Genomic DNA, 23,407 nt, shown 5'->3' on the forward strand with positions numbered 1-23,407 from the left:
CCGTGATTAAAATGTGATTAGATATTGATGCTCCACAAAACTACCTGTCGGCAATCAATATTCTTTAAAATATTATGGGTGTTTGTTTGTTTGTTGCCCGAGTAAATAAACCCAATACTGTCCTTACGTATATTTATATTTGAAGTATATACTTTCAGTAATACTCGCACTAGGGGTGGAAACGACGGCTCGGCTTGCAGTGGTTCGCAACAAAACTAGGCTTGGCTTGGCTTGGCTCGGCTCGGTTAGGGAAACAAGCTAAAACTTGAGCTCGGCTTGGCTTGTTTCCTGGCTCGAGCCAGCTCGAGCTGGCATGCAAGTCTTCCTGTTGAAACACCTCTTCATATATATTTTGTAACTATTAAAAAAACAAGAACAAATCATCAACTTGTAAAATTTAAATAAGTTTATATATTCAATTCTTCAAAATCTTAAAGAAAAATTTCAAGTTGGCAAATAATAACTCCATAAAAAAATAAATAATCGATATAAACACATGATGGCCTAAGCTCGCGAGCCAAATCAAACGGCTCGCGAGCCAGCTCGGGCTCGGCTCGTTTCACCAACGAGCTGAAAAGGAGACTTAGACTTGGCTCGTTTGGCTTACGAGCCGAGCCAAGTCAACCAAGCTCACAAGTCCGAGCTTTTTTTCCCACCCCTAACTCGCACTGTCGCACATCAAACGTATAAGACGTAAGAAATACTTCAGTAAACTAGCAAACTATCCGGCCCAGCCCATTATACTACAATTAAACCGTAATAGAAAAAAGTACACCGAAGATCCCTCAACTTGTCATCGAGATAAAAAACGTCCTCGAAATGCAAAACCAGATATGCGGGGTCCCTTAACTATACAAAACCGGTCACCCGAAATTCTTCGGTGGTTTTGACCCCGGTTTTGTTCTATGTGACGGCTGAGTCAGCAAGAGACCCACGTGGGACCCATATATCAGGTGTCCACGTCACCCTCTCTCTTTCCCCTTTCTTTTTTTTCTCTTCTTTTTCCTCTCCTCTTTGCGGGGCTGAGCGGCGGCTTGCGAGCGGAGGCGCGGAGGAGGAGGCGGGAAAGGAGGAGGGCGGCGCCGCGACGGCGGCCGCCAGCGGCGGCGGCAGTGGGGAGGCGGCGTGCGGGCGGCGCCGTTGTCGTCCCCCTCGTCTCCTCTCCTCTTCGTTGGCGTCGTCGTCCCTCTCGTCCCCGCCAGATCACGCCGCGGCGCGGTGGCCGGCGTCCTCCTCCTCCTCTTCTACGTGGCGGCGGCCGTTCCATGGAGGCCGACGCTCCAGTCTAAGCCGGCCCGGCCTTATCCTCGGCTTCGCCGGAGTCGAGCTCTACCGGCAAGGCGCTAGCCCGGTGGCCGTCTTTCGGTCGGCCCTGGTGGGCCCTCGCCACGACCGCCTCCAGGTCGGAGCCATCCAAGCGAAGCACGGCCTCCATGCGCTCTTCGCCTTCAAGCCCGAGGCCTCCTCCGGCGGTCTGCGCTCCTTACCTTGAACCTCCCGTCGCTGTTCCCCCTGCGCCGAGCAGCCTCGCCGACTGCACGACGGCGACCATCGGCGCGCCCAACGCCTCGTAGCGCCGCGACGGGTCACGCACGTGGATGGCCGCTACCAGTGTGATGCAGGCGCCGCCCTCCTCCGCGCCTCTGCTTGCAAGCCGCCTCTTGCACTAAGCACACGCTGACACGCATAAGTTAACAGTTTAGGACTTGGCAACATCAGCTAGCAGTAGAGCACACGATCAGATGGCAATCACAAGCAGATTAAGCATATACATGGACGAACGACTTAATCATTACAGTTTTTTTGGTTGTCACGTACCACGAAGCATACCATATATACTCCTACATGATGATGCCATTTTCTTTCTTACCATGATTTTCTAGCTAGCTAGCTAATCGATCAGCTGCTTGATTGATCAGTAGGCAGCAGCTGCGGCGGCGGCGCACTCAATGTCGCCGGCCTTGTCGTCGACGACCTTGCCGCCGGCCATGACGGTCTTGTACGAGTATCTGGTGGCGACGACCACGTAGAAGACGAGGTTGGCGATGCCGATGCATGCGAGAAGCCAGTAGAAGAGGTCCAGCCTGCTGTTGTTCAGGTCCTTGCCGAACCAGCCGGCGGCGCGGCCGCCGTGCGAGGTGACGCGGACGAGCGGCGTGAGTGGGCTGCCCTCGGGGACCCTGTACCGGTAGTGGCGCCAGCCGGCGAGGAAGACGGCGAGGGAGACGGCCACGACGGCGGCAGCGCCCCAGCCGACCTTCTCCTGGAGGTAGACGATGATGGTGACGCCGAGCAGGACGCCGGCGCAGAGCCCTCCTCCTTTCCCGCCTCCTCCTCCGCGCCTCCGCTCGCAAGCCGCCTCGCCGGCCGCCACGCGCTCGCAAGCCGGCCGCCGCTCAGCCCCGCAAAGAGGAGAGGAAAAAGAAGAGAAAAAAAAAAGAAAGGGAAAGAGAGAGGGTGACGTGGAGAACTGATTTGTGGGTCCTCCGCTGACTCAGCCGTCACGTAGACTAAAACCGGGGTCAAAACCACCAAAGGACCTCGGGTTACCGGTTTTGTATAGTTAAGGGACCCCGTATATCTGTTTTACAGTTTGAGGACGTTTTTTATCCCGATGACAAGTTGAGGGACCTTTGGTGTACTTTTTCCAACCGTAATATTCGCACGGGCTTTAACTCCGTTTAGGCCACGGCCCAAAACTATCCCCGGATGGGTGCGACTGCAACCTATTTCAGCAGCAACTCCGGTGTCCGGTGTTCGATGCCGGTTGCCCTAGCCGCCGCCGCCGCCGTCGCCGTCCTCTCTCTCCTGTTTCCTCGTTCGTAGGATCGATGATCTAGTGGCTTTGCGGACAGGTAGTTCGTATTTTTATCGTCCTTTCCTGGGCGTGTTTTAAATTCATCTTTTGCTGCTGGTTTTCACTTTTCAGAATATGCATCGATGCTCTCTGCGGGTTCTCAAGAAAATACAGGAGAAAAGAAGCATTGATCTTCTTCTGTGATCGAAGTGATAGAAATCAATGGAATATCCCTTGTTTTCTTGGTTTCTGAGGGTAAATTTCCTTGTTTTTCCAAGGATAAACCGATTCGACATAAGTTAATTACCAAGTCGGTTTTTCAATTTCAGTATGAATCCAATTCGAGCATATACAAGTAAGTGCCCTAATTCGAATCAGGCTCTGAGGCTGGTGAAATTCCCTTTATAAATAAGCTCGACAATAACACTGATCTCATATTTGCATACCATCCGAGTGGAAAAGCCCCATTGTCAGTAGTCATGCAGTCCAATAGCATCCAAAGCTATGTAAGTCTCTTTCCCTCTCTCTGTTAGTAATTTTTGTTAGTAGTTTTTCCAGTGTAAATAAACCTAATACCATCCTTTATATGTTTAGTATTTCTTGTAAAATTAAGAGAACATTTTAAACTTCAGTTTAAATGATTGAGCACTTTATTGGTGTAGGACCAAGGTAGATTCAACCAATTGCCGGATCATATCTTACTCTCTATCCTAGAAAGAGTTGATATGCGCACAGTTCTAAGGACCAGTGTCCTGTCGACACGGTGGAAGCACCTGCCTCTTTTGCTCTCTGATGTCGACTTAGATGCAGATGAATTCATCCACCAAAATTCCTCAATGTCGGCCGATGAAGCGATGGCTGTTCTAGTTAAATTGATGAGCAGTTTATTTGGTTCTCCTCGGAGCGAATCTATCATTAAAAAGCTAAACCTCAGGTTCTGCTTGCTCACTGATTTGGAGACATCATTAGATTATTTGTTTAACATCGGTGAGCTAGTTTGCAATGCTATTGACAGTGGTAAAGTAAAGAGCGTGGAGCTTGCGATCACAACTGAGAAGCGGAGTGTAGATTGCACGTCTAGTGATATGCTGCTGCATGCAAAGAGCTTAGTGGAATTTTTTAATATATCTCGTAGTCTGTCATGTTGCCTCACGAAACTCCTCCTGTGTACGGCAAGGTTTTCTGAACAAGATCTGCATCAACTAATAATCAGCTGTGATCAGCTGCAGCATCTAACTCTCTATTATTGTGAACTTCGGGATTCATCAACATTGAAGCTGGATATGCCGAATTCAAAACTCCGCTTCGTTGAACTCAACTCGTGCTATGTCAAGACCGTAGAGTTTCTCTGCCTACCTAAACTAGAGCAGCTATACTGTGACTCATGGCGCTTATCAGGGGCTCCCCTATCTTTTGGTGTAGTTCCTTGCCTTGAGGAACTACGCCTTGTTTGCGACGTCACGTATCCAGTCGGGGTTCAAATTGACTGATCTTCTTCATGGTACTGCAAATGTACAGGATATTGCTTTGGATTTCCAAGGAGAGGTGGTAAGTAATTTACTAATTTAATTACATGGAAAGTCATCTTTATTAATGTCATATGGTGGTGGCTGTTGGCTACATGTTGCTATGAAATTTGCACTGAAACTGAAAGAGCATTTTAAAAGCTTTTTTTTTTTTGTGTGTGATTTGATCTTAATGGCAGGTACTGTTTGATCCTTTTTTTCCCCGACCAAATCTCAAATACTCAGATTATCTTTTAGAGTACACCAGGGTTACTATTGGCACCAGGGTTATTGAGTACACAAGTGTTGGCCTGATTAAGAGCTTTTTGTGCATAGAAATAATTCCTTGTTTATTTTGTTAATTTTACCTAGATTTGGATTACACCTGAAGGAAAAAAGCTACGCTCCGCCTTGAACAAGATAACAAAGTTATTTCTGCATGGGATCTATGTGAAATTTGATCTCCTATGGACATTGGTTCTCCTTGAATCCGCACCATCCGTTAAGGTTTTTGGTGTCAAGGTTATGCTGTCATTTTTTCTTGTTTTTTTATCATGATTTGGTTTCAGCTATGTTCTCATTCAAGTCTTTCTGATGATTAGTACGCATGATGTCAAATGTTTTCTTATATCTGAATGTAGGTGTGGAACCATGCATGTGACGAGGGTACTGAGAATAGAAAACAATTGTATGAAAGAAATGATTTGTGGGATGCTGCACAGTTGGATGGCTCGATACATTATTTGCAACTAGAGAGGTTAGAATTTGGTGGATTCAACCAAATAATAAGAGAACACTTGGATTTCATAAGAGCTATCATTGAGCGTGCTCCAAACTTAAAGTCAGTTATTTTAGAAGACAGATCCCTGTGAAGACTGTGAAGCAATGGACAACCCAATTTATCCTTCAATATCCATGTTTCCACAGAATAATGATGAAAAGATCACAATTGTGAAGCAACTCAAAGCCGGGATGAATCGCCCTGTTGAAATAATTTTCTGCTAACAAAGAATGTATTTCTATGCTATTGTGTTCCTGTAAAAATGATGATTTTTTTTTTCGTTATGCGTAATGGGCTAGTCAGATACCTAGCTTGATTGGTAAAGTTATCATTGGCATAGACCACTGAGCATGTTCTACTGTTCTTCAGTGCTGAACTGGTCGTGATAGTAGTTCATTAGCCGATGAACTTCTCACGTAGTAGTAGTTCATTAGCCGATCTCCCTGATGTACAATGATACCAAGTTGCAGATCCCTTTCAATAAATTATATAATTGTGAGCATCGTTCAGAATCTGTATATACCATCCTGGTTTTGCCAAATCACAAGCAGATACTATGCAAATACTTTACAACATCACAACCAGATATGCAACTTCGCAAATCGCAACATCAACATAACAATCAGATAGGTACTTGGCAACCTAACGATCAGAAATCAATCTGATATAGATTGGAAATGCATCGCGAAACCAGATACTATATCACAATCAGAAATCTGACATATATTGGAAATGCATGAAACCAGATACTATATCACAATCAGAAATCTGATATAGACAGGAAATGCATCACAAAACAGATATATCAGATACTTGGCAACATCAGCATCACAATCAGGTATATCACTTGGCAACATCATCACAACCAGATATCTGTCATAGATAGGAAATTCATCGCAAATTGTACTTCGCAGCATCCATGGATCGATAACCTGGGATAGTTAGTACGGTAGTTCCTAAGCAACGGTAGCTCCTAAGCAACATAAGACTAGCATCCCTAAGCAAAATTAGACAATAGCTGATCGCATCAGTGGAGATGGGGATTCACGCAGTGGCGATGGCGGTGGTCATGGAGTCGCGGGCGAGGCCGTCGACGGGGTCACGGGCCGGGGGCGATCGCGTCGGGGGCGTCGGTGGGGACGGGGGCGATCGCGGCGGGGACGTCGGCGGGGACGGGGGCGATCGCGGCGGGGACGACGGCGGGGGCGGGGGCGATCGCGGCGGAGGCGGCAGCCTTCTTGGCCATGGCTCTCGCGTGGATCCTGTTCATGGCGGCCTCTTCCTTCTCTGAGAAGGGGACGTCCTCGCGATCCACGTCGCCCTCATCGTCGCTTGGGATCCCGGCCTTGATCCGCGTCGCGTCCTTTTGCGAGCTGTCATTCCGGTACGGCTTCCCTCCGACGCCACTGAAACGAATCGAAACGAAACAAGGGTTAGAAGCCTGCGAAACCAGATGAGATCTAGAGCGCGCGCGCGAGGCCTTCTTACCGGGTCTTTGGGCTCGCCCACCGCCCCATCGCGACTCCGGAGGTGGACGACGGCAGCGGCAGCGGGCGCCGCGGAGATTTTAGGTTTAGACTTTAGAGGAATGGAGGCGGCGCTGTCGGGACACCAGTACACTACTGCTCTCTGTTCTCACACGGGCCAGCACTTCGAGGAGACGAGGTCTTACTATATATATACTCTTGCTATTGGGCCGGCCTGTGGTCCGGCCTTTGAACAGGTCCCGGCCCATTAGTTTGTTCCCTGTGATATTTTGCGTGATCGTTGCGGTTGAATTTAAATTGATTTATGCATACCAGAAAAATCCGTCACGTGATTATATTAGTACTAGCTAGTTTGCAACGATATTGAATTATTGCTAGTGGTAAAGTGAAGAGTGTGGAGAGATTTTGATACGCTGATTGCTGTTGGCACTATACTTGTATGTGCTGCAAACATGTGATCAGCCATGATTCATGGCAACAGGATTTCCAAGCCGATGCATGCATCATGCCACCATTACTTTGGACTTATTTTCAGAGCCCTGAGTGATGATGGTGTTCTAAGAGATGAAAAACAGTGGACGATTTGTTAGAACGTAACTCTCCTGTGTCATCAGATATATTCAGACACAATGGCGCCGGCTCATCACAGCCACTAATTTTTCTCCCTTTCACGTTTGAACCTGAAAGGTCGCTATTCACCGGCTCACAGCTGCTCCATCGGTGTTGAAGTGGCCGCTGGAGGTGGCGACGCCGACGACGACGTTGAAATGAGGTTTAGGATTTGGGCTAGCTGCAGCTGGTACCGACGACAATGTGCGTACTTCTTTGGCTGAGATCCCTCCGGTGACCGATGCCGGCCGATACCCGATTCGATTGCCCTGGCCGCGCGCGGCCGCTATTGAAAACCGATACGTCACGTCACCTAACACGTGGGGTACACCGTACACCCAGAAAACCGATGCACTGTCCGTCTATATGGCGGATGCGGGCACACGGTGCGCGGCGACCTTAGCGGAGGGTTTTTCCGGCAGAACGTCGCACTGCTTCTGCGGCGTCTGGGGTACCGCGTAGCTATATAGGCTGGCCCATCTGGATCATTAGCACAGCATTAGTCACATGGCTTCGAGTACCTTTAGCACCGGGCCTCTTAGCTGACGCAAATGATTAATGATTTATAACTATTCTTCACCACAAGAAACTAGAGCAACACAGATTTAACTTTCATTTATGAGATTCAAACTTTGTATTCTGTCCGAAGCTACAAGAAATATGATCATCAATAGTTTGATTCCACATGCTATGGGTAAAATATACGAGTAGTAATCATAAGGATGCTTCAAGGCATCGTATGCTTTGGCCGAGTCTAGACCACGTCAAAAAAAAATACTGTCACATTTACAGTTCCCGCAATGAAAAACGATGGTGAAAACCATCAACTAAAGCCCTGTCAATCCTTGCATATGCTTCTTCATCGCACGGTCTCTCCGGTGATGGTTATCCCGGCCACCACCTCTCCTTCCACCTCTGCCTCCACGAGGTGCAGGCCCTCCTCGAGCGAAGCCCTGTGCTGCATCTGGATCTTCATGGTCCTCCGCTGGATGGTCATGGTTCCTGCCTCCTCTTGTTGCGCCACGGCCAAATCCACGTTGGCCATTCGGGTTCTCGTTTGCCTCTGGCTGGTTGCCGTGATTTCTGCCCCCTCTTCTTCCACCACGGCCAAATCCTGGTGGCCCGTTTGGGTTCTCGCCCTCCGGCGGTGGGTCGCCGTGATCCCTTCCACCTCTTCTGCCATGATCGCCACGGGGATATGAGCCTCCTCTGCCTATGTTGGAGCCTCCTCTGCCGAAGTTGTTTGCATTGCTACCCTCCTCTTCCTCCATGTCTCTGTGTTGTTGCCTGTTGGGAACTCCAAGAGGTACATTTCCACCACGGCCAAGACCATGAATGGTATCTTTCTGAACATTGCGCAGGACAGCCGCTTCTCGGGCACTAGATACAGCAACTGAACCAGCAACCTTGTAGCTGTAGTTCTTCCCGTCCTTAACATAAAACTGTGTCTTCTTTTGTGAGCTCCACCGTGGGCCCTGTGAGGAACTCTCGGCATCATTGGCACCATCAGTTTCCTCATAACTTGATTCTACCACACTGAAGCCAAGATCATCGAACGAGTCATCATACTCATCATCATATTCATACTGGGATTCAAGCACAGCTGATCTAACAGCATCTTTTGCTTTCTGTGAGTCTAGAGTTGCAGAGTCAGGCACGTCGTCATTGGTCTTCCTTGTAAATCTACCTTGCGGGACTGATGGTACAGATGAGGATGGTCCCTGGGATGCTGATGGAACTGAAGAAGATGAAGAATGTTCAACATAGCGATGCATCTCAGTATTAACCTTATGGGGTTTGTTCATAATTTGAGGCTCAGTCTCCACAAGTATTCCTTTGCCCTTATCTTTCCCAACAGTGGCTGCAGGCTTTAGCTGCGGCATCTCTTCTAATGAAGTATCCAGAGCTAGAAGATCTTGATGGAGGGTTCCATCTAAAATCCTTTGGATAACTTCCTCTGGGTTCTGGTTGTAGGCTTCCAGGCATGCAGCGAGGAAACCCTTCCCATAATCAGGAAAGAGGTCCCTTATTTGAGTAATCTTGGACTCAGTGATGGCAGTATCCTCATTCTTATGTTGTAGTTCACCACCATAGGAAGAGACAGGCAAATCAGGCACACTATTCCAAGATGTCAGAGTAGATCCACACAAGCGTGCAATGAACTGGAACTGCTCATCATCCATGTGTATCCATCCTGTTTACGATTGGAGGAACATATTGAATACATCAACCAAAGGTTTTGGCATCAATATAAAACTATGACACAATCAATAAACTTGAGATAACAAGAAAATACAGCATATATGTCAACAGAATAATGCTGACAGTTTAGCAAACTCTTTCAGTCTTCACAACAGAATCTAGCCAAAACAGAAAAAGTGATGTCTTATGAACACAACTCAAAAGTGCCAGAATGATCAAACGCGAGCAGAAATAAAATCAAATGTAGGGTAATACGGGAATATTATTGGTGAACTTTATGAGAACAAAACAACAGAAGCTAGAGCATCTTTTCCTTTTACTAGCCAAAAGTCCATGCGTTGCAACGGAAAACAAATTGAGTTTCTAGTTAAGTCAATTAAGCACATAGTTAATCCAAGTAGTACTTTTATGATTTTCCTTATTGAACAAGTAGGTGATTCAAAATTTGGGGAGAACCAGCAGTGAAATAGGAGGACTTGTTGGAGGGTGATGTAATAGTATAGATTGTGGGACCCAAATGTCAGTGGTAAGGATGGTGTGGCAGAACAGACACCACCACGTATACATTTTAAGTAGTATAGATATAAATATAGATAAGATTCTGTTTTGGCTCTTTCTCTTTCCATTCATTGAGATCAATATGCTGGATCAAGCTGGAAGTTTTAAGCTTTCTAAGAACCACTCATGCATAGATGGCGAGAGCAGGCATAGTAACAGAATATAGAATCATAGGCAATTCAGTACATATATGTAGAATAATTGTATGACAACTTCTGAATAAAGTTCCTAGATCGTATATGTTGTTTATGGATGAAAAACTAAAGAGACAATTTTGGCTGAAATAATAATAGTGGGATACTAAGGTTGTGTGGAATTTTACAAACATGAAAATAACCAAGCATTTAATTGAGATTTTTTATCATTTACCTTTCTTTCGAATATCTCCAATCCGGTTCATCAACTTGAACTCCTTTTCAAGAGCTTGGAGGAATGTCTTTCCAGGATGATCTTGTGAAAATGTGGCTTCTCTATTGATATCCTTGAGTGTTTGAATTATGATGTCACCCCTGATCATAGGATCTTCGACTTTAGCTGGAAACATCTTTGTACAAGCTTCAACATCACGCTCCACAAGTTGATTGTTCAAATAGCAGAACTCCAATAATCTCCATCCGAAACTGACAGTTCTCCTTGACAGCATCCTTATACCAAGAACTATGTCACTCAGTATAATGTCAGATGCAGTCTCTCCATTGCTTTGGGAACTGGACATAACTTGAAACCCATGAAGCAAAGATGGCAACAATGAGTCATACAATCTTGGAAGAGTGTTCAGTAGTTCCTCAACTCCATAGCTGCAAATTAAGTGGTAGATAAGCATCATTGCCTATTAAGGGAACAGCGAACAAATATTGTGTTGGATGAGTAGAAGCGCACCTCGTCTCAAAAGAGGTACAAAATAATAAAGCAGCAGGTTGATAAGCATCGACAAAGGCATCCAGAGTGACAATTGCATCGTTTACAAAATCCAACACCTGAAGGAAGTTGGATTTACAACAATATAGAAAAATCAGATGAAAGGACAGCAGACATATCATAAACTATGCAGTATAGGTAAAACTTGCCTCTGAGAAATCTTTCTGAAGTTGGGTATATCCACTATCATTCGGTCCAGATGAAGTGAGCGCCTAAAATGAATTTATTATGGTTAAGTTCTTTTTATGCATAGTTCTCCAAGATCTTCTGTAAACTACTAAACTGTCATCAGATCAGGAAGGTGTGAAACTACAAGATCAAGTTTATATCAATATCATAGGTCCTCAACTTTTAATCGTGGTGAGAAAACATACTTCAATCTCAATTTAGGATAAAAAAGAAACAGAGACAAATTAATAGTAAACATCATAATCGTCACTTTCTATCTAACCTACCAAGCAATGTATCATGGTTGTTGAAAGGAACTGGGAAGAAAGTATTTGAAACAATAACAGATATAACAAGTAATAACAAGTATATTCGTCAATAGCACAAATGAATAACCTGAATCCTTTGCAGAAAACGATAAAAGTTTTAGCATATGCGATTGGGACTACAGACTAAAGTGAAAACAGCTGTTATAATGATATCATATGGATGTTCATACCAGATAAAGGAATACAGAATCCTATAACAGCTATGTGCAGTGATTTATGAAGAAGATCACAAAATAACCTGTAATGATTTCATGCACCTCTCCTGCATTGTGTGGAAAATGCCCAGGAATTGGGGAAGGACAATATTAATGCCATCCAGAATATTTGGCTGGACATTGATAGCGTTTTCAACCTACAGATACAGAAAATGTGCACTTGTTATTAATAAAATTATAAAAGTATTCATGCCAATGAATAGAAAAAGGTTATCTGAGACTAAGGGAATGAATTAGAATTTGCATTTAAGTTAGCATCTGTCTGCAAAATGAAAAGGAGAAAAACAACAACAATAATAAACACTTCAGGAACCAACCAGTGAACTTGTCAATTTGCAATTGTCATGCCCATAAATAGCACAAATGTCCAACAACTTGGGTAAATCAAGCAATCTTTTCTCCTGCAGGAGGGCTACAACCGAACAACGTGAATATAGTATATTTGAACCAATGGTCACTATCCATTCTGCTCTAAAAAAAGGTAAACTCAAACAGTGATCATATGAGTAGTTCTAATCTCACCTGCATGCTCCTTCATGCTAAGGGATTCACCCCTGAATGCTCCAGGATCCTTGTTTGAAGATCTACCACCCAAACAAGAGCCATATCATGACAAATCTCATGTGAATCTGAACAGTGTGCATTATCTTATGAAAAATATGTATACAAGAAAGATAGCGAAATGGTATAAATCTCACATGCGGTACAGGACCATAAAGACTCGACGGCAAAGCTCAAGCTCCCCGACAACTAAGCCAGCAACTGTCCCTTTGGGTGCACGATGAGGCAAGTCATACCACCGATGCCTGAATTGTAGGTAACTGTCCAGGAACTCATGCAGGGAAGTATTCTGTGCCACTGGGAAAAGGTAACGATAAGCATTAGGAAACCATTGGTAAAGTTCAAATGCACGCGGATTTATTCATAAGTTAAATTCTAGGAGTGAAACAATGGATAATCACAGATCTAGGCGTGTCCTCAACTCAAGCTTTTATGTTGACTCATCTACTCGCTCAATTATTGTTCAGGCTTAGTTTGCATAAGAAAAAATGCCAAATTCCTCTGATTGTAGGGTAGTTATTCCTGTCAATCTGAAGTTCCTGTCAATCTGAAGGGACTAGGATTAATTCCTTCCCATTAAAACTATTTCAAAGGATCATAGGTCATGATAGTGATAAGAATATGATTGCATAGGCTTTGCTTTGCTTATGCAACTACTAGCCACTTCAACTGCAAATGTAGTAATAAATTTAACTGCACGCATTTTATCTTGCGCTTAAAAGTGCAAACTGACATTTGAACAAGCATACACTAGAATTTTACACATAATCCGTAGCCTTAGATAATCACAGAGACCGAAGCATCAGAAGATGCATTCAACAAACACAATTGAAGCAAACAAGCAGTAAACACCGAACATTAAGTGGTTAACTAGTTATCGCTTCCAAGCTTTCAGCTCTGATTTCCCAATCCCAAAATAACAATTCACGCCTTCCAGCTACACGGTTTCATGAGCACAGTAATGCACAAGCGAGCGTTTCGGTTACCCTGGCGCCAGAACTCGCGGGGCTTAGCGCGGAGGAGCGCGGCGAGGGCATCGTTGAGGAGGTCGACGACGGCCTGCGACTCCTGGGCGTCGGGCCCGCCGAGCCCGGCCGCGACCACCTCGTCGTGCGGCAGGTACGCCACGAACCCATCGGCCTCTCCGCCCACCCTGCCGGCGCCAGATGCAGACGGGGAAGCCGATGATCGGAGGGCGGTGGTGAGCGTCGGCGGGGGCGAGGGTTTAGGTGCGGCGGGCTTGGGGACGTAGCGCTGCTGCGGCTGCGGCTGCGGCTGCGGCTGCTGCTGCTGCTGGCCGTGGTGGTGCCTCGGGGCGGCGTTGTTGTGGCGGCGGTGGTTGTAGGAGGGTTTGGATTGCTGCGGCGGCGGCGCGGACGACATGGCTGGATCGGGGGGAGGAGGGAGAAGGAGAAGCCGTCACGGCGTTTCAGGACAGGGAGAGGAGTAGGCTTTGTAGATTCCGGAGGGGTTTCCCGGAATTTTGGGGAGACCCAAGGTTTCTTGTGACAATGTACAATATTTAAATTGCCATGTGACAATTTCCACCTTTAAAAATTGTAAAAATTGGAAGGGGCGTATTTCGATCATTTTTGTTTTTTTTTTCGTCTCAAGCTCTTCATATGATTTGGTTTATAGTTTGTATTTTGTCTGTTCACCCTGTCGGGTAGAAAATCAAAATACTAAGCCATGTTTTATGAAAGAGTGCATATCTGAATATTAGTAGGAGCAGTACTACTATTATTTAGGCAAAATGTGCTCTAAGACACTCAAATTTTATAGCCTTTGTCGTAGAACACCCAAAAAACGTGTATTTATTGCATTACAAATTTGTACTTTTCGCTTTGTTGGACTCTTCTATCGAGGGAGTGAGAATGGACTAGGTCTGGTTTGGTTCAAACAAAGTTATCTTACAAGCCGATTGACACAAGGGCAAAATTGTAACTTTTCTCTTGGTGTAGGTCTGATCCGAACTAGATCTGGTTGGGTTAAAAAGAAACATGCACCATAGGTAAAAAGTTGTCTTTTTTGAAAGTTTCTCTCTCCATTTAGATCCGATATAATAAAATAATACGTTCAGCATCCACCAGCTAATTACCATGTTTTTAGTGGTGTCATGTAATAAATACACATTCTTTGGATGTCATACAACAAATACCATAAACTTTGAGGATCCTTTTTTGCCTGATATTTATGGCGAATTGAGGATACCTTAGCTACTAGTAAGGTTTCTTATGATGGAACCTGCTAATCTAAGTTTAAGTTCTAATTTTAGCACGAATACTTGTATTTACAGCTACTACCTCCGTTTCAAAATATAGCAAACTATGATGGGATGAGACCCATCTAAGACTATGAATCTGGACATGAGACATGTCCGGAAGGAGTAATTATTTTCACTGGTAGCGATATACATGTTGACAGCGAGTCTATGATGTGCTTGTATTTATAGCTAATTATTTTTAGTGGTGGACAACGTACCATATTACTTGTGGTGACTTCGTCGAACTCAAAATTTGTAGGTATATACAGACACCAGTGGTGACCGGTAACCTCGTCAATCTTAACATATTACTAACTCAATCTTCAAAAGTATTCATTAGAACCAAATGTACACGTGTGTATTATATAAGAGTGAGCTTATATGTCTGTGATGTTTTCATCGAGCTCAAGATATACGGACCAATTTTTTTAGAGGTGCTCATGAGATAGGTTAAGTACGTATGCATTAAGAACAAATTCGATAAATGAATGATAAATCAGCAAAAATTAATTATCAAAAAAAGACACTAATATTACTTCGCCATTTGGTGAGATTGTGGTTGCATAGAGCTAGCGTAGAAGATTAAGAAGCAATAATTCAAAAAAGATGAATAAATAAAATAAATTTAGACGATTCAAAAAAGATGAATAAATAAAATAAAATTAGACGATTAAGAAGTCAAAAATTAATTATCAGAGCCAGGTTTCGATCCTGGGACCTGTGGGTTATGGGCCCACCACGCTTCCGCTGCGCCACTCTGATGGTGTTGTTTAGGATGTTAAACGTTTCTAATTTAAACAATGCTCTATAACTAATCATTCGGCTAAGAACACTAAGGCATCGTTCGTTTAGGGGTGATAGGGGAGATTGGCTCTCGTTTTCCGCGCGCACACTTTTCAAACTACTAAACGGTGTGTTTTTTGCAAAAAATTTCTATAGGAAAGTTGCTTTAAAAAATCATATTAATCCATTTTTAAATTTTAAAATAGTTAATACTCAATTAATCATGAGCTAATGGCTCACCTCGTTTTGCGTATCTTCCCAATCTCCTCAATCCCCTTCTCCTCAAACACTCCCTAACTCATTCATTATTAGGTATAAGAACACTAACTCATCCATTCTCGAACACTAACTCATCCATTATCCATTCTCGAACACTAACTCATTATACATTCTCGAACACTAACTCATCATTCTCAGTATAATAACTTCACTAATCATTCGGTATTCAGATATAATATAAGAACTTTCTATCTCAGATTTTTTCCGTTTGTCAACTGAGCACAGCCTGCGATGTGTAACAATCGAATGCTATATATCTCCCATAAATGCTCGAAGAAAAGCGAAAAAGTACAAGGACGATATTACAGTGCTTTGGTATGTTAAGCATTTTTTTATACAAAAAGTCAGACTTCATAAGAATACAAGTCCGCGTAATTTATAACTCAGATAGCAAAACATCGGGAACAACTAGCACTACAGCAAAACTAATACTATGAAAATATAGAAATCTCAGATGAAAAATACACTTCTGATTCTAGCCAGCTGTTGGCTCCTCACATAACAATTCGATTCAAGGGTTCAATTGTTCGTTTTGCATTGCTCTGGCCTCTGGAGCACACTTAACATCTATAGTTAGAACACATTATCTACTGTAAATCCATCACTTGGAAATTCCAAGGTGTGGGGATATAGGATGTCGTGGAGATAGTAACCATCTGATTCTTCAGCTCAACTCGTTAATTGCATCAAGATGAGTATCGTATCAATATTCACAGTTTACATCCTACGGTTCAAGCTCTTTGTTTTCCTGAGTTGATTTCCCAGTTTTCTGTGCTTGACTTTCTTTCTTGCGCTGCATCGATTATTAGAGAGAAAAAAAATATGAGGCAAAGCAGAACTCAATTGAGGTAATTTGATCTAGCCTAAGCTCTATGTGCAGAAGTTAGAAAAGCGGAGAACATAAGCCACATAAACAAATAACAATGGCAAAATTGGTTCTAGAGCATCCAAAGTTCATGTGTTTTAATTTTAAAGCACCGAAAGTTAATGTTCACTTTAATAGCACTGAAAAGTTCCCTCCATTCCCGCTCTTAGCACTCCCGTTTCTTTGGGTGAGAGATGGGGTTCCAGCTGCTTGATTTAGTTGATCTGAAGATGTGTTCGGCTATTTCAGTTGAAAGGAGGATAGGGTTGGAATTTCAGGTGCTTGAATGAGTCAATTTCGGTCAAAACTGACGTCACATGCAAGAAAAGAAACGGGAGTGCTAAGAGTGGGAACGGAGGGAACTTTTCGGTGCTATTAAAGTGAACCTGTAACTTTCGGTGCTATAAAACAAAAACATGTAAACTTACGATGCTCTAGAACCAATTCTGCCAATAATTTAATAAAAGATCCCATGGATTCAGTTCATGCAGCACAGAGAGCTAAAAGGGCCTCAGGTGCTGTTTTATCAAATATATATATATGATTAATTCTGGTTTAAAAAACTGTGGTTTAGTTCTTGAAGTCACAGGCACACAGTGGAAACCTATCTACCGCTGTCGCCATCTCCTCAATATCAGCAATCTAATGGATGAATTTAGATATCTCCTCAATATTAGTAAATGCTTATCATTAGTAAAACATGACAAACTCTTACAAAGAACTGCTATTCTGCCAGTCATGTATCAACCAAAAAAGAAAGGTACAAGAATTTTAAGCAATAGAGACATTAATAACTGCAACCAGTTAATAACAGCAAGAGATTCAGCACTCAATAACAAGACAGATTAATCTCCCATCATCTTTCAATTAGTTCTTTTTTTCTCTTGCATCTATAATGAACTACAGCATTTGGTTCATGGTGAAATATCAACAGATCACTTAATGGAAGAATAATGATGAGGTCAGCAGCTCCAAGAGAATATTTAGGGGAAAATAGCATCAGAAGTGTAACATTTCATTTTCAAAGTATTAGCATGTCGGTGAGCGGCATACCTTCGGAAGAAGTCCTTCTGCAGACATCAGCTCATATAACTTGCGCATGATTGTTTCTTCTTCCACCTGTACAGACCAACATTTTCAAAGTATTACTATCTAAAAAGTTACTTCCAAGACATAGTGACGCCTCATACTCCAATACTCTCCATATAAAGCTCACCTGAACTTTATGCAACTCGTGGGACATTGCTCGGTAAGTTTCCATTAGGGCTTGATTTTGCTTGTCCAAATGCCTGCAGATCCCTTGTAAGTAGTGTAATGAACTAAAATCCTCAAGAATTAAGGGACGGAAAAGAAATTCTTACTTGGACATTTCAGCTGAATGCTTTGGTTCCATTCTCACCAACAGCCTGATACCAGTTCCTGCAAATTGCTTTACATTTTAAAAATCATTTAAAAGCAAGCTAGAAAGTTGACCGTTATTTTATATTAATTGAGGAATTCTGAGTTCACGCCTTGAGGGTGCAGTGAGGATGGAATCGTACTGCTACATTATGATCTCATTCAAAAAAAAATGAAACAAATATATGCAATTGTATTTGTTTCTTACGCATAGGAGAGCTGCCCTGGTACCCTAGGATGCAAGGCTCAATTCAGCAATGAACGACACATGAATGACATGATTATTTGATTTGACATCTAAAAACATTGCACATATAGTCCGATGTCATCTTGTCATTCTGGTTTTCTAGAATCAAGACACATTTTGTTCTCTCTTTATTGGAAATTTAAAAGAACTAAGAAATAGCTAAGATGAAAAAAAAAACAACATGTAATCAAATGGACATGGCAGGCTGCTATTTGACATGGCTATATTTCAACGGAACACAAAGCTCGTTGAGGTGCTAGAGAACAGTTTACATACTACACGGGCCCAGTAAATTTTCGTGGGGGCATGGACACATCACGAGTTATTAACACCACTGTTCATAAATCATAGTAGTATAGTATTATTTTGAGAATATCATGCGTCCAAAATATCCTATAGGCACAGTTGCAATACAATCTGCAGGGGCAATGGCGGGACTAACATGGGGGCAATGGGGTTGAGATGAACCCTAAATAACAGGAATCGGCGTATGAAGGGGATGGGCTAATTGGAGGGAAACTGGGGGAAAAAAAATCGATCTCCTATCTACGCGACGCTGACTCATGAAGTGGGCGCCGAGGAGGGAGGAGGGATACGAGAGAAGAACCAATAATACCTTAGTTCGATTCGAGCAGCGATGGAGGCCGGCCGTGCGCGCGAGGAGGCCGCACGGGGTGGAAGCCTGAAGCAGGCTAGGGCGAGTTCAGGAAGAAGAGGGGACCGTGCTCACCGCGCCGCCGATCTGCTCGCCGGCCGCGGACACGATGAGGCGAGGCGGAGCAGGTGCACGACGGCGCGGAGCGGGGCGGCGGCGTTGGAGCTCTGGCTCACCGTGCTCAAAAGTCAAGACAGGCAGGAGGTCGATTGTGGGGCGGGGCCGTGCAGCGCTCTGCTACCGCCTGCCTGTGGGTCATATGCACAGGCCCATGAGGCTGGAAAGAAGAAATTTTTCATCTCGGAAAAAGTTCACCTAAGGTCCCTTTTCTTGACGTCGAGTTTTAAAACCGTTCCTGAACTGAAATACCAAGATACAATGTATGTCACATTTGGTCCCAAGGCAGTATTACTCTATGATTTTGGTGACATGGCGGTTGAATCAGTGTGGGGCCCACGTGAGCGCCACATGTCAGCCATCAATTTTCTTCCACCTCTCTCGACTCTCTTCTCATATCAACCCAAACCTCTAGGGCAGCCGACAACGGGTGGGGAGAAGGGTGCCAGCCGGCGGGGACAAGCTCGACGGCGGAGACTGCCGGCTAGTGTGGCTCCCAATAGCCGGGAGTGCTCGTGTCATGTACCTGACTGCGCACCCAACTGCAATTGCAATGTATTCACCTGCACACACAGGGGCTGGGGCTTCCGCCACGTCATGCTGCCCAAGCTCTTATTCCCCAAACTCAGAGCCATCTCCACTGAGCTGCTCAAAAGCCGATTTGTTTAGGTGTCCTCGAGCTTTGTCTCTCCCCCGCGGAGGCGCACGCACAGCTCCACTGCATCATCTTCGAGGTCAACTCCATTTACTCCACGCTGTGGTCGCGTCATCCTCAACGCTTCCGCCCTTCTTCCCGCCACCCGCCACCGTCAAGCTTCTCGCCGGTCGCCAGCCTTCTCCCACCCATTGCCGGCCGTCACCGTCAGGCTTCTACTTGGCGTCGCCGCCCAACGGCCGCTACTCTTCTCCCCTCCTGTTGTCGGATGCCCCAGAGGTTTGGGTTGAGATGGGAAGAGAGAGAAGATAAATGGAATAAGACTCAGCCGCCACATCATCAAAACCGAGGAGTAATATTGCCTTGGGACCTAATGTGATCTGATTTTACAAGATTAGATATGTGTTATGTCTAGTATTTCGGTTTAGGGATGATTTTGAAACTTGATGACAAGATAAGAGACCTCACGCTCACTTTTTCCTTTCATCTCTCTCGTTGCTTTTCTTTTAAGAATAGTAAACCGACTAGCGAAGGTGTTCTGCCAATTTCTCAGTAGTTTTCACATTCCGTTGCCCAAAAATAAGTTCTTCCATGGCAGGATCTGCTGTACGAGGAGGCAAGGAGCGAAATGGTAAAAAAGAACTCGATCAATGAGGTATATAATTAAGGTTGGCCATCCTTTGGGAATGAATCAAATGGATTCAGGATGGAAAAATGTACTGTATCAACAGAAGTAGAAGAAAAAAAAATATGTATTTCTGCGCCAGCTGCAAAGAACCATAGCTTGAGCTAGCGTCCGTGGCGCCATGGCTGGAGTACGTGGATCATTGCTGCTGCGGTGGAGAGATCTTGAGGTCGAGCCCGACGTTGACCCCGTTGTACGCGATCGGCGCGAACATCCACATATCATCCGAGCTCAGAAGCTGCGCAAAACGATGAATCCCATTGCTTTAGCTTATGGAAGATTAGAGACCAACGCGCGAATTGAAGCAAAACTTGGGCTCTTGGATTCGAATCAGGGGTCTTATGGTTACCTTGATTTGGAGCTGCAAGAACTTGACGTAGTGAACTGCTTCTTCAAGCATCGTGCTGATGTCCACCTGAAAAAAATAACAAGTCCTCGCATGATCAGAGCAATTCAGTATCGTGGAGGCTTTTGTGGAGTATTGTGATTGATGCGGTTTTGGAATCAGATGGTTTTTAAGTAACTTACCTTGGTTCCATTTGGGATAAGATTCTGCAGTATCTTTAGCCGTTCATTGATCCTTTCTCTCCTCTTCTGTTCAAGCAAGACAGTTAAAAAAAAATTCAGATTCAGATGAGCAACAAAAATGTGCAGCAACTCGCGCATAGTTCTACCTACCCTGGCATAGAGGCTTTGCGGATCGGTCGCCGCCCCGCGCCCGGCCCTCGCCTTCGCGCCGCCGTGCCCGGTCGCCGGCGATGACAACGACGACTTCTTGGACGCCGAGCTCACGTTGCTGCACGAAGTCATCTCCAGCGACAGCGAGTCGTCATCAGAGAGGTAGTTGGTGCTCGAGCTCTGCACATTGCCGCCGTCGCCGCCGCCATTGCTCTCCTTCTGGTTGCTGCTCCGGCTGCACGCGCCCTTCTGCGCCTTCTTTGACTGCGCGTTCTTATTACCCTTCTTCTGCACCACCTGATGCACACATCGTCAGGAATCTTAATCCGATTATTACGAAAGATTAATCAGTTCATTAATTGTACATTTTTTTTGTACTTACTGTTGCTGCCGTGGAGCGCGCCTTCTTCCTCGCGACGTTGTCCGTGCAGCTCTCATCCTTGTGATCCTCAACCTTCCTCTTGCACGCCGGTGTCATCTTGGTGGCGGCGGCGGCGGCGGCGGCGCTGCTCCCAGCGCCGCCAGCATCGCCGCCGTGCTGGTCCTCGAACTCGAGGTTCAGGTCCACCATGAAGCTCGGGTCGGCCACCAGCTGCTCCTCCGGCACGAAGAAGTCGCCGCCGGCCACCATCGCGCCGCCGTCGTAGCACCCGTAATGCTGCTGCTGCTGCATGTAGCAGTATGGCGCCGAGCCGTAGTACTGGTCGGCCGCGTCGTGCGCCGGCCAGTACATCGCCGGCGGCGCCGCCGCCGCCGGCTGCTGCTGCTCCTGGTCATTGCCGAAGTACTGCACGCCGAGCAGCTGCGCCATCGCCTCCGAGTCCTCCATTGCGACTGACGGATCGAACGAGTGCCAGCTCGCCTCCGAGGACTCCATCATCTCCAATGGCGAAGAAATCTGTAACAAAATATGATCTCGTAGATGGCCATACCTGTCCTAGTATTTATATAGCAGGGGCACTATTTTTTTTTTCATCAGTTCAGGAACAGAATGTTCGAGCGTACAATTCTGACCATTCATAATTTAATTCGAAACATTTTGGGAAAACTACTGCACAGTTGGCGATGCCAGACAGCTAACAAAAACCGCTGAAATTCGTGCAAAGACGAATAGAAAAAACACAAGGCCGCGAATCGCACATAAAAAACACCATTTCGTCCGTGCAATGAGGGCGATTGAATTTGGGGTGCAATGAGTGAGAGACTAAGCTAATGATTAGGTGACTTACATACTAGAGTAATGAGCAGAGCTGGTCTTATTATGTCAGTGATTTGTGTTGGATGGTAGGACTGTAGTTGGAAGAAAAGAAATAAGAGAAAAAAAAATGGTCGTGAAGGAGTTGGCAAGATCGTGGGGAAGAGTTTCATGTCATGTCATTATAATTTCAGAGTGAAAATAAATGTGTTTGTTTCAAATCATGGATTCTGATCTTTTGCCTCCCTATATAGGAACTTCAGATAATGCTAACTAACAAGGAATAATTTTGTGTGTTTTTTGTTTGTGGGCTAAAGTCGGAGGGACAGGGAAGCTGGTTTGCTAGTGATTGGTGAAAAATATTTGGATTAACTTATGATCCGTGCGCATTCGCTTGTTAGTCGCCTAGATCACGTCGATGCATTATCAGTTCTCCTGCCGGCGAGAAGTGATATCTTTGAAGCTAGCGAAACTGTATTGTTCCAGTTGTTAAAAAAACGTCGAGAGAATATATATGACAAAACAAAATAATGTATTAAATGTATTAGGATTTGTCATGACAAAACAAAATGACATTGTTTGTCATGGAGATATCACTACACTTTCATAAAAGTACAACAGAGAAGAGTGTACAAAATCGTGCAGAAGTATATTTACATGTTGCCAATAGATATTGGTGGTGATTCCTTACATTCCAAACTCCAAATAGTACATGCATTGTTTTTTTTAGAAACTCTTATAATTTGCTCTGTTGAAACTCTAATTACAAAATATAGTAATTATCATTAATCTTATTGTATTTCATAATAATTAGTAATAAAACAGATTAATTGTCCTAATAAACACTAACTAGCTGGGTGGCCCGCGCAATTGCGCGGCTAGCACCCAAACAAAATCATATATTTTCCAGTCTGATTTTACTTAAAATTTATTAAATAGCTATCTCGTTGTCTTAAGACTTTGAAAGACAAAACCTTATCATCCACGTATTTCTAATTATATAGCTTTTAAAAGTCACACCAGCTGCTACCCCTTACTTCTGTCATATCCTTCTTTATTTGCTTACTCGATTTATCACTATTTTTATTCATTCTCTTTGAAACCTTTAAAAATTGGATCTTATAATTTTTAAAGTTTATTGTCTCGTTGGGTTTCGTTTTTATAATTTCTAGAAGTCCAGTCAAACACTGTCATTATACTCCTCTACAACCCGTCCACTGTCTTTTCTCTTTATTGTCATTGGGATTTTAAAAATCGAACATAATTATCGTTCGGGTTCCGCCAAACCGTTAGCGGCTTTGCCATTGTACTCCTTTATGGCTCGCCCGCTGCCTCCATTCTTTATTATCATTGAGATTTTAAAATCGAACATAGTTATTATTGGTTTTTTTTTTACTTTTTAGAAGTTCCAAACCTTTAAAAATTGGACCTCGTAGTTTTTAGAGTTTATTGTCTCG

General features: G+C 44.3%; 4 protein-coding genes, 1 long non-coding RNA gene and 1 other non-coding gene across 7 annotated transcripts; 1 reads left to right on the plus strand and 5 right to left on the minus strand.

The window, feature by feature from the left end:
* Positions 1-2,762: 2,762 nt before the first annotated feature.
* Positions 2,763-5,585, plus strand: LOC107278087 (uncharacterized). Its single transcript, XR_001544373.3, has 5 exons — positions 2,763-2,855; positions 2,930-3,303; positions 3,460-4,345; positions 4,675-4,824; positions 4,944-5,585. It is a non-coding gene; the product is annotated as an uncharacterized lncRNA (long non-coding RNA).
* A 308-nt stretch (positions 5,586-5,893) lies between these two features.
* Positions 5,894-6,732, minus strand: LOC4331988 (uncharacterized). The gene is made up of 2 exons (XM_015774553.3): positions 6,572-6,732; positions 5,894-6,489 (listed from the first exon to the last, which is right to left on the minus strand). Exons 1-2 carry the CDS (start codon positions 6,598-6,600, stop codon positions 6,183-6,185), a joined length of 336 nt encoding a protein of 111 aa, XP_015630039.1. The 5' UTR covers positions 6,601-6,732; the 3' UTR covers positions 5,894-6,182.
* A 1,037-nt stretch (positions 6,733-7,769) lies between these two features.
* On the minus strand, positions 7,770-13,625 carry LOC4331989 (uncharacterized). Its single transcript, XM_015776749.3, has 9 exons — positions 13,117-13,625; positions 12,268-12,427; positions 12,092-12,153; positions 11,887-11,981; positions 11,593-11,706; positions 11,007-11,069; positions 10,819-10,916; positions 10,309-10,736; positions 7,770-9,373 (listed from the first exon to the last, which is right to left on the minus strand). The coding sequence occupies exons 1-9, from the start codon at positions 13,511-13,513 to the stop codon at positions 8,007-8,009; spliced, it is 2,784 nt and encodes a 927-aa protein (XP_015632235.1). The 5' UTR covers positions 13,514-13,625; the 3' UTR covers positions 7,770-8,006.
* A 1,458-nt stretch (positions 13,626-15,083) lies between these two features.
* On the minus strand, positions 15,084-15,155 carry TRNAM-CAU (transfer RNA methionine (anticodon CAU)). The gene has a single exon. It is a non-coding gene; the product is annotated as a tRNA-Met (tRNA).
* Positions 15,156-15,734: 579 nt separating this feature from the next.
* LOC9267237 (uncharacterized) lies at positions 15,735-18,848 on the minus strand. Of its 2 annotated transcripts, none has more exons than XM_015773352.3 (5): positions 18,582-18,848; positions 17,682-17,739; positions 17,537-17,609; positions 17,374-17,439; positions 15,735-16,248 (listed from the first exon to the last, which is right to left on the minus strand). In XM_015773352.3, the coding sequence occupies exons 2-5, from the start codon at positions 17,711-17,713 to the stop codon at positions 16,180-16,182; spliced, it is 240 nt and encodes a 79-aa protein (XP_015628838.1). In that variant the 5' UTR covers positions 17,714-17,739; positions 18,582-18,848; the 3' UTR covers positions 15,735-16,179. The 2 variants fall into 2 exon arrangements, with proteins under 2 accessions (XP_015628838.1, XP_015628840.1); XM_015773354.3 differs by having other exon boundaries at positions 17,682-17,749.
* A 1,335-nt stretch (positions 18,849-20,183) lies between these two features.
* LOC107275668 (transcription factor RSL2) lies at positions 20,184-21,584 on the minus strand. Its single transcript, XM_015773983.3, has 5 exons — positions 21,138-21,584; positions 20,756-21,052; positions 20,606-20,671; positions 20,427-20,492; positions 20,184-20,315 (listed from the first exon to the last, which is right to left on the minus strand). The coding sequence occupies exons 1-5, from the start codon at positions 21,582-21,584 to the stop codon at positions 20,217-20,219; spliced, it is 975 nt and encodes a 324-aa protein (XP_015629469.1). The 3' UTR covers positions 20,184-20,216.
* Between the last annotated feature and the right edge of the window lie 1,823 nt (positions 21,585-23,407).

The sequence above is a fragment of the Oryza sativa genome, chromosome 3 (genome assembly GCF_034140825.1).
Source record: "Oryza sativa Japonica Group chromosome 3, ASM3414082v1".
Taxonomy (NCBI): Eukaryota; Viridiplantae; Streptophyta; class Magnoliopsida; order Poales; family Poaceae; genus Oryza; species Oryza sativa.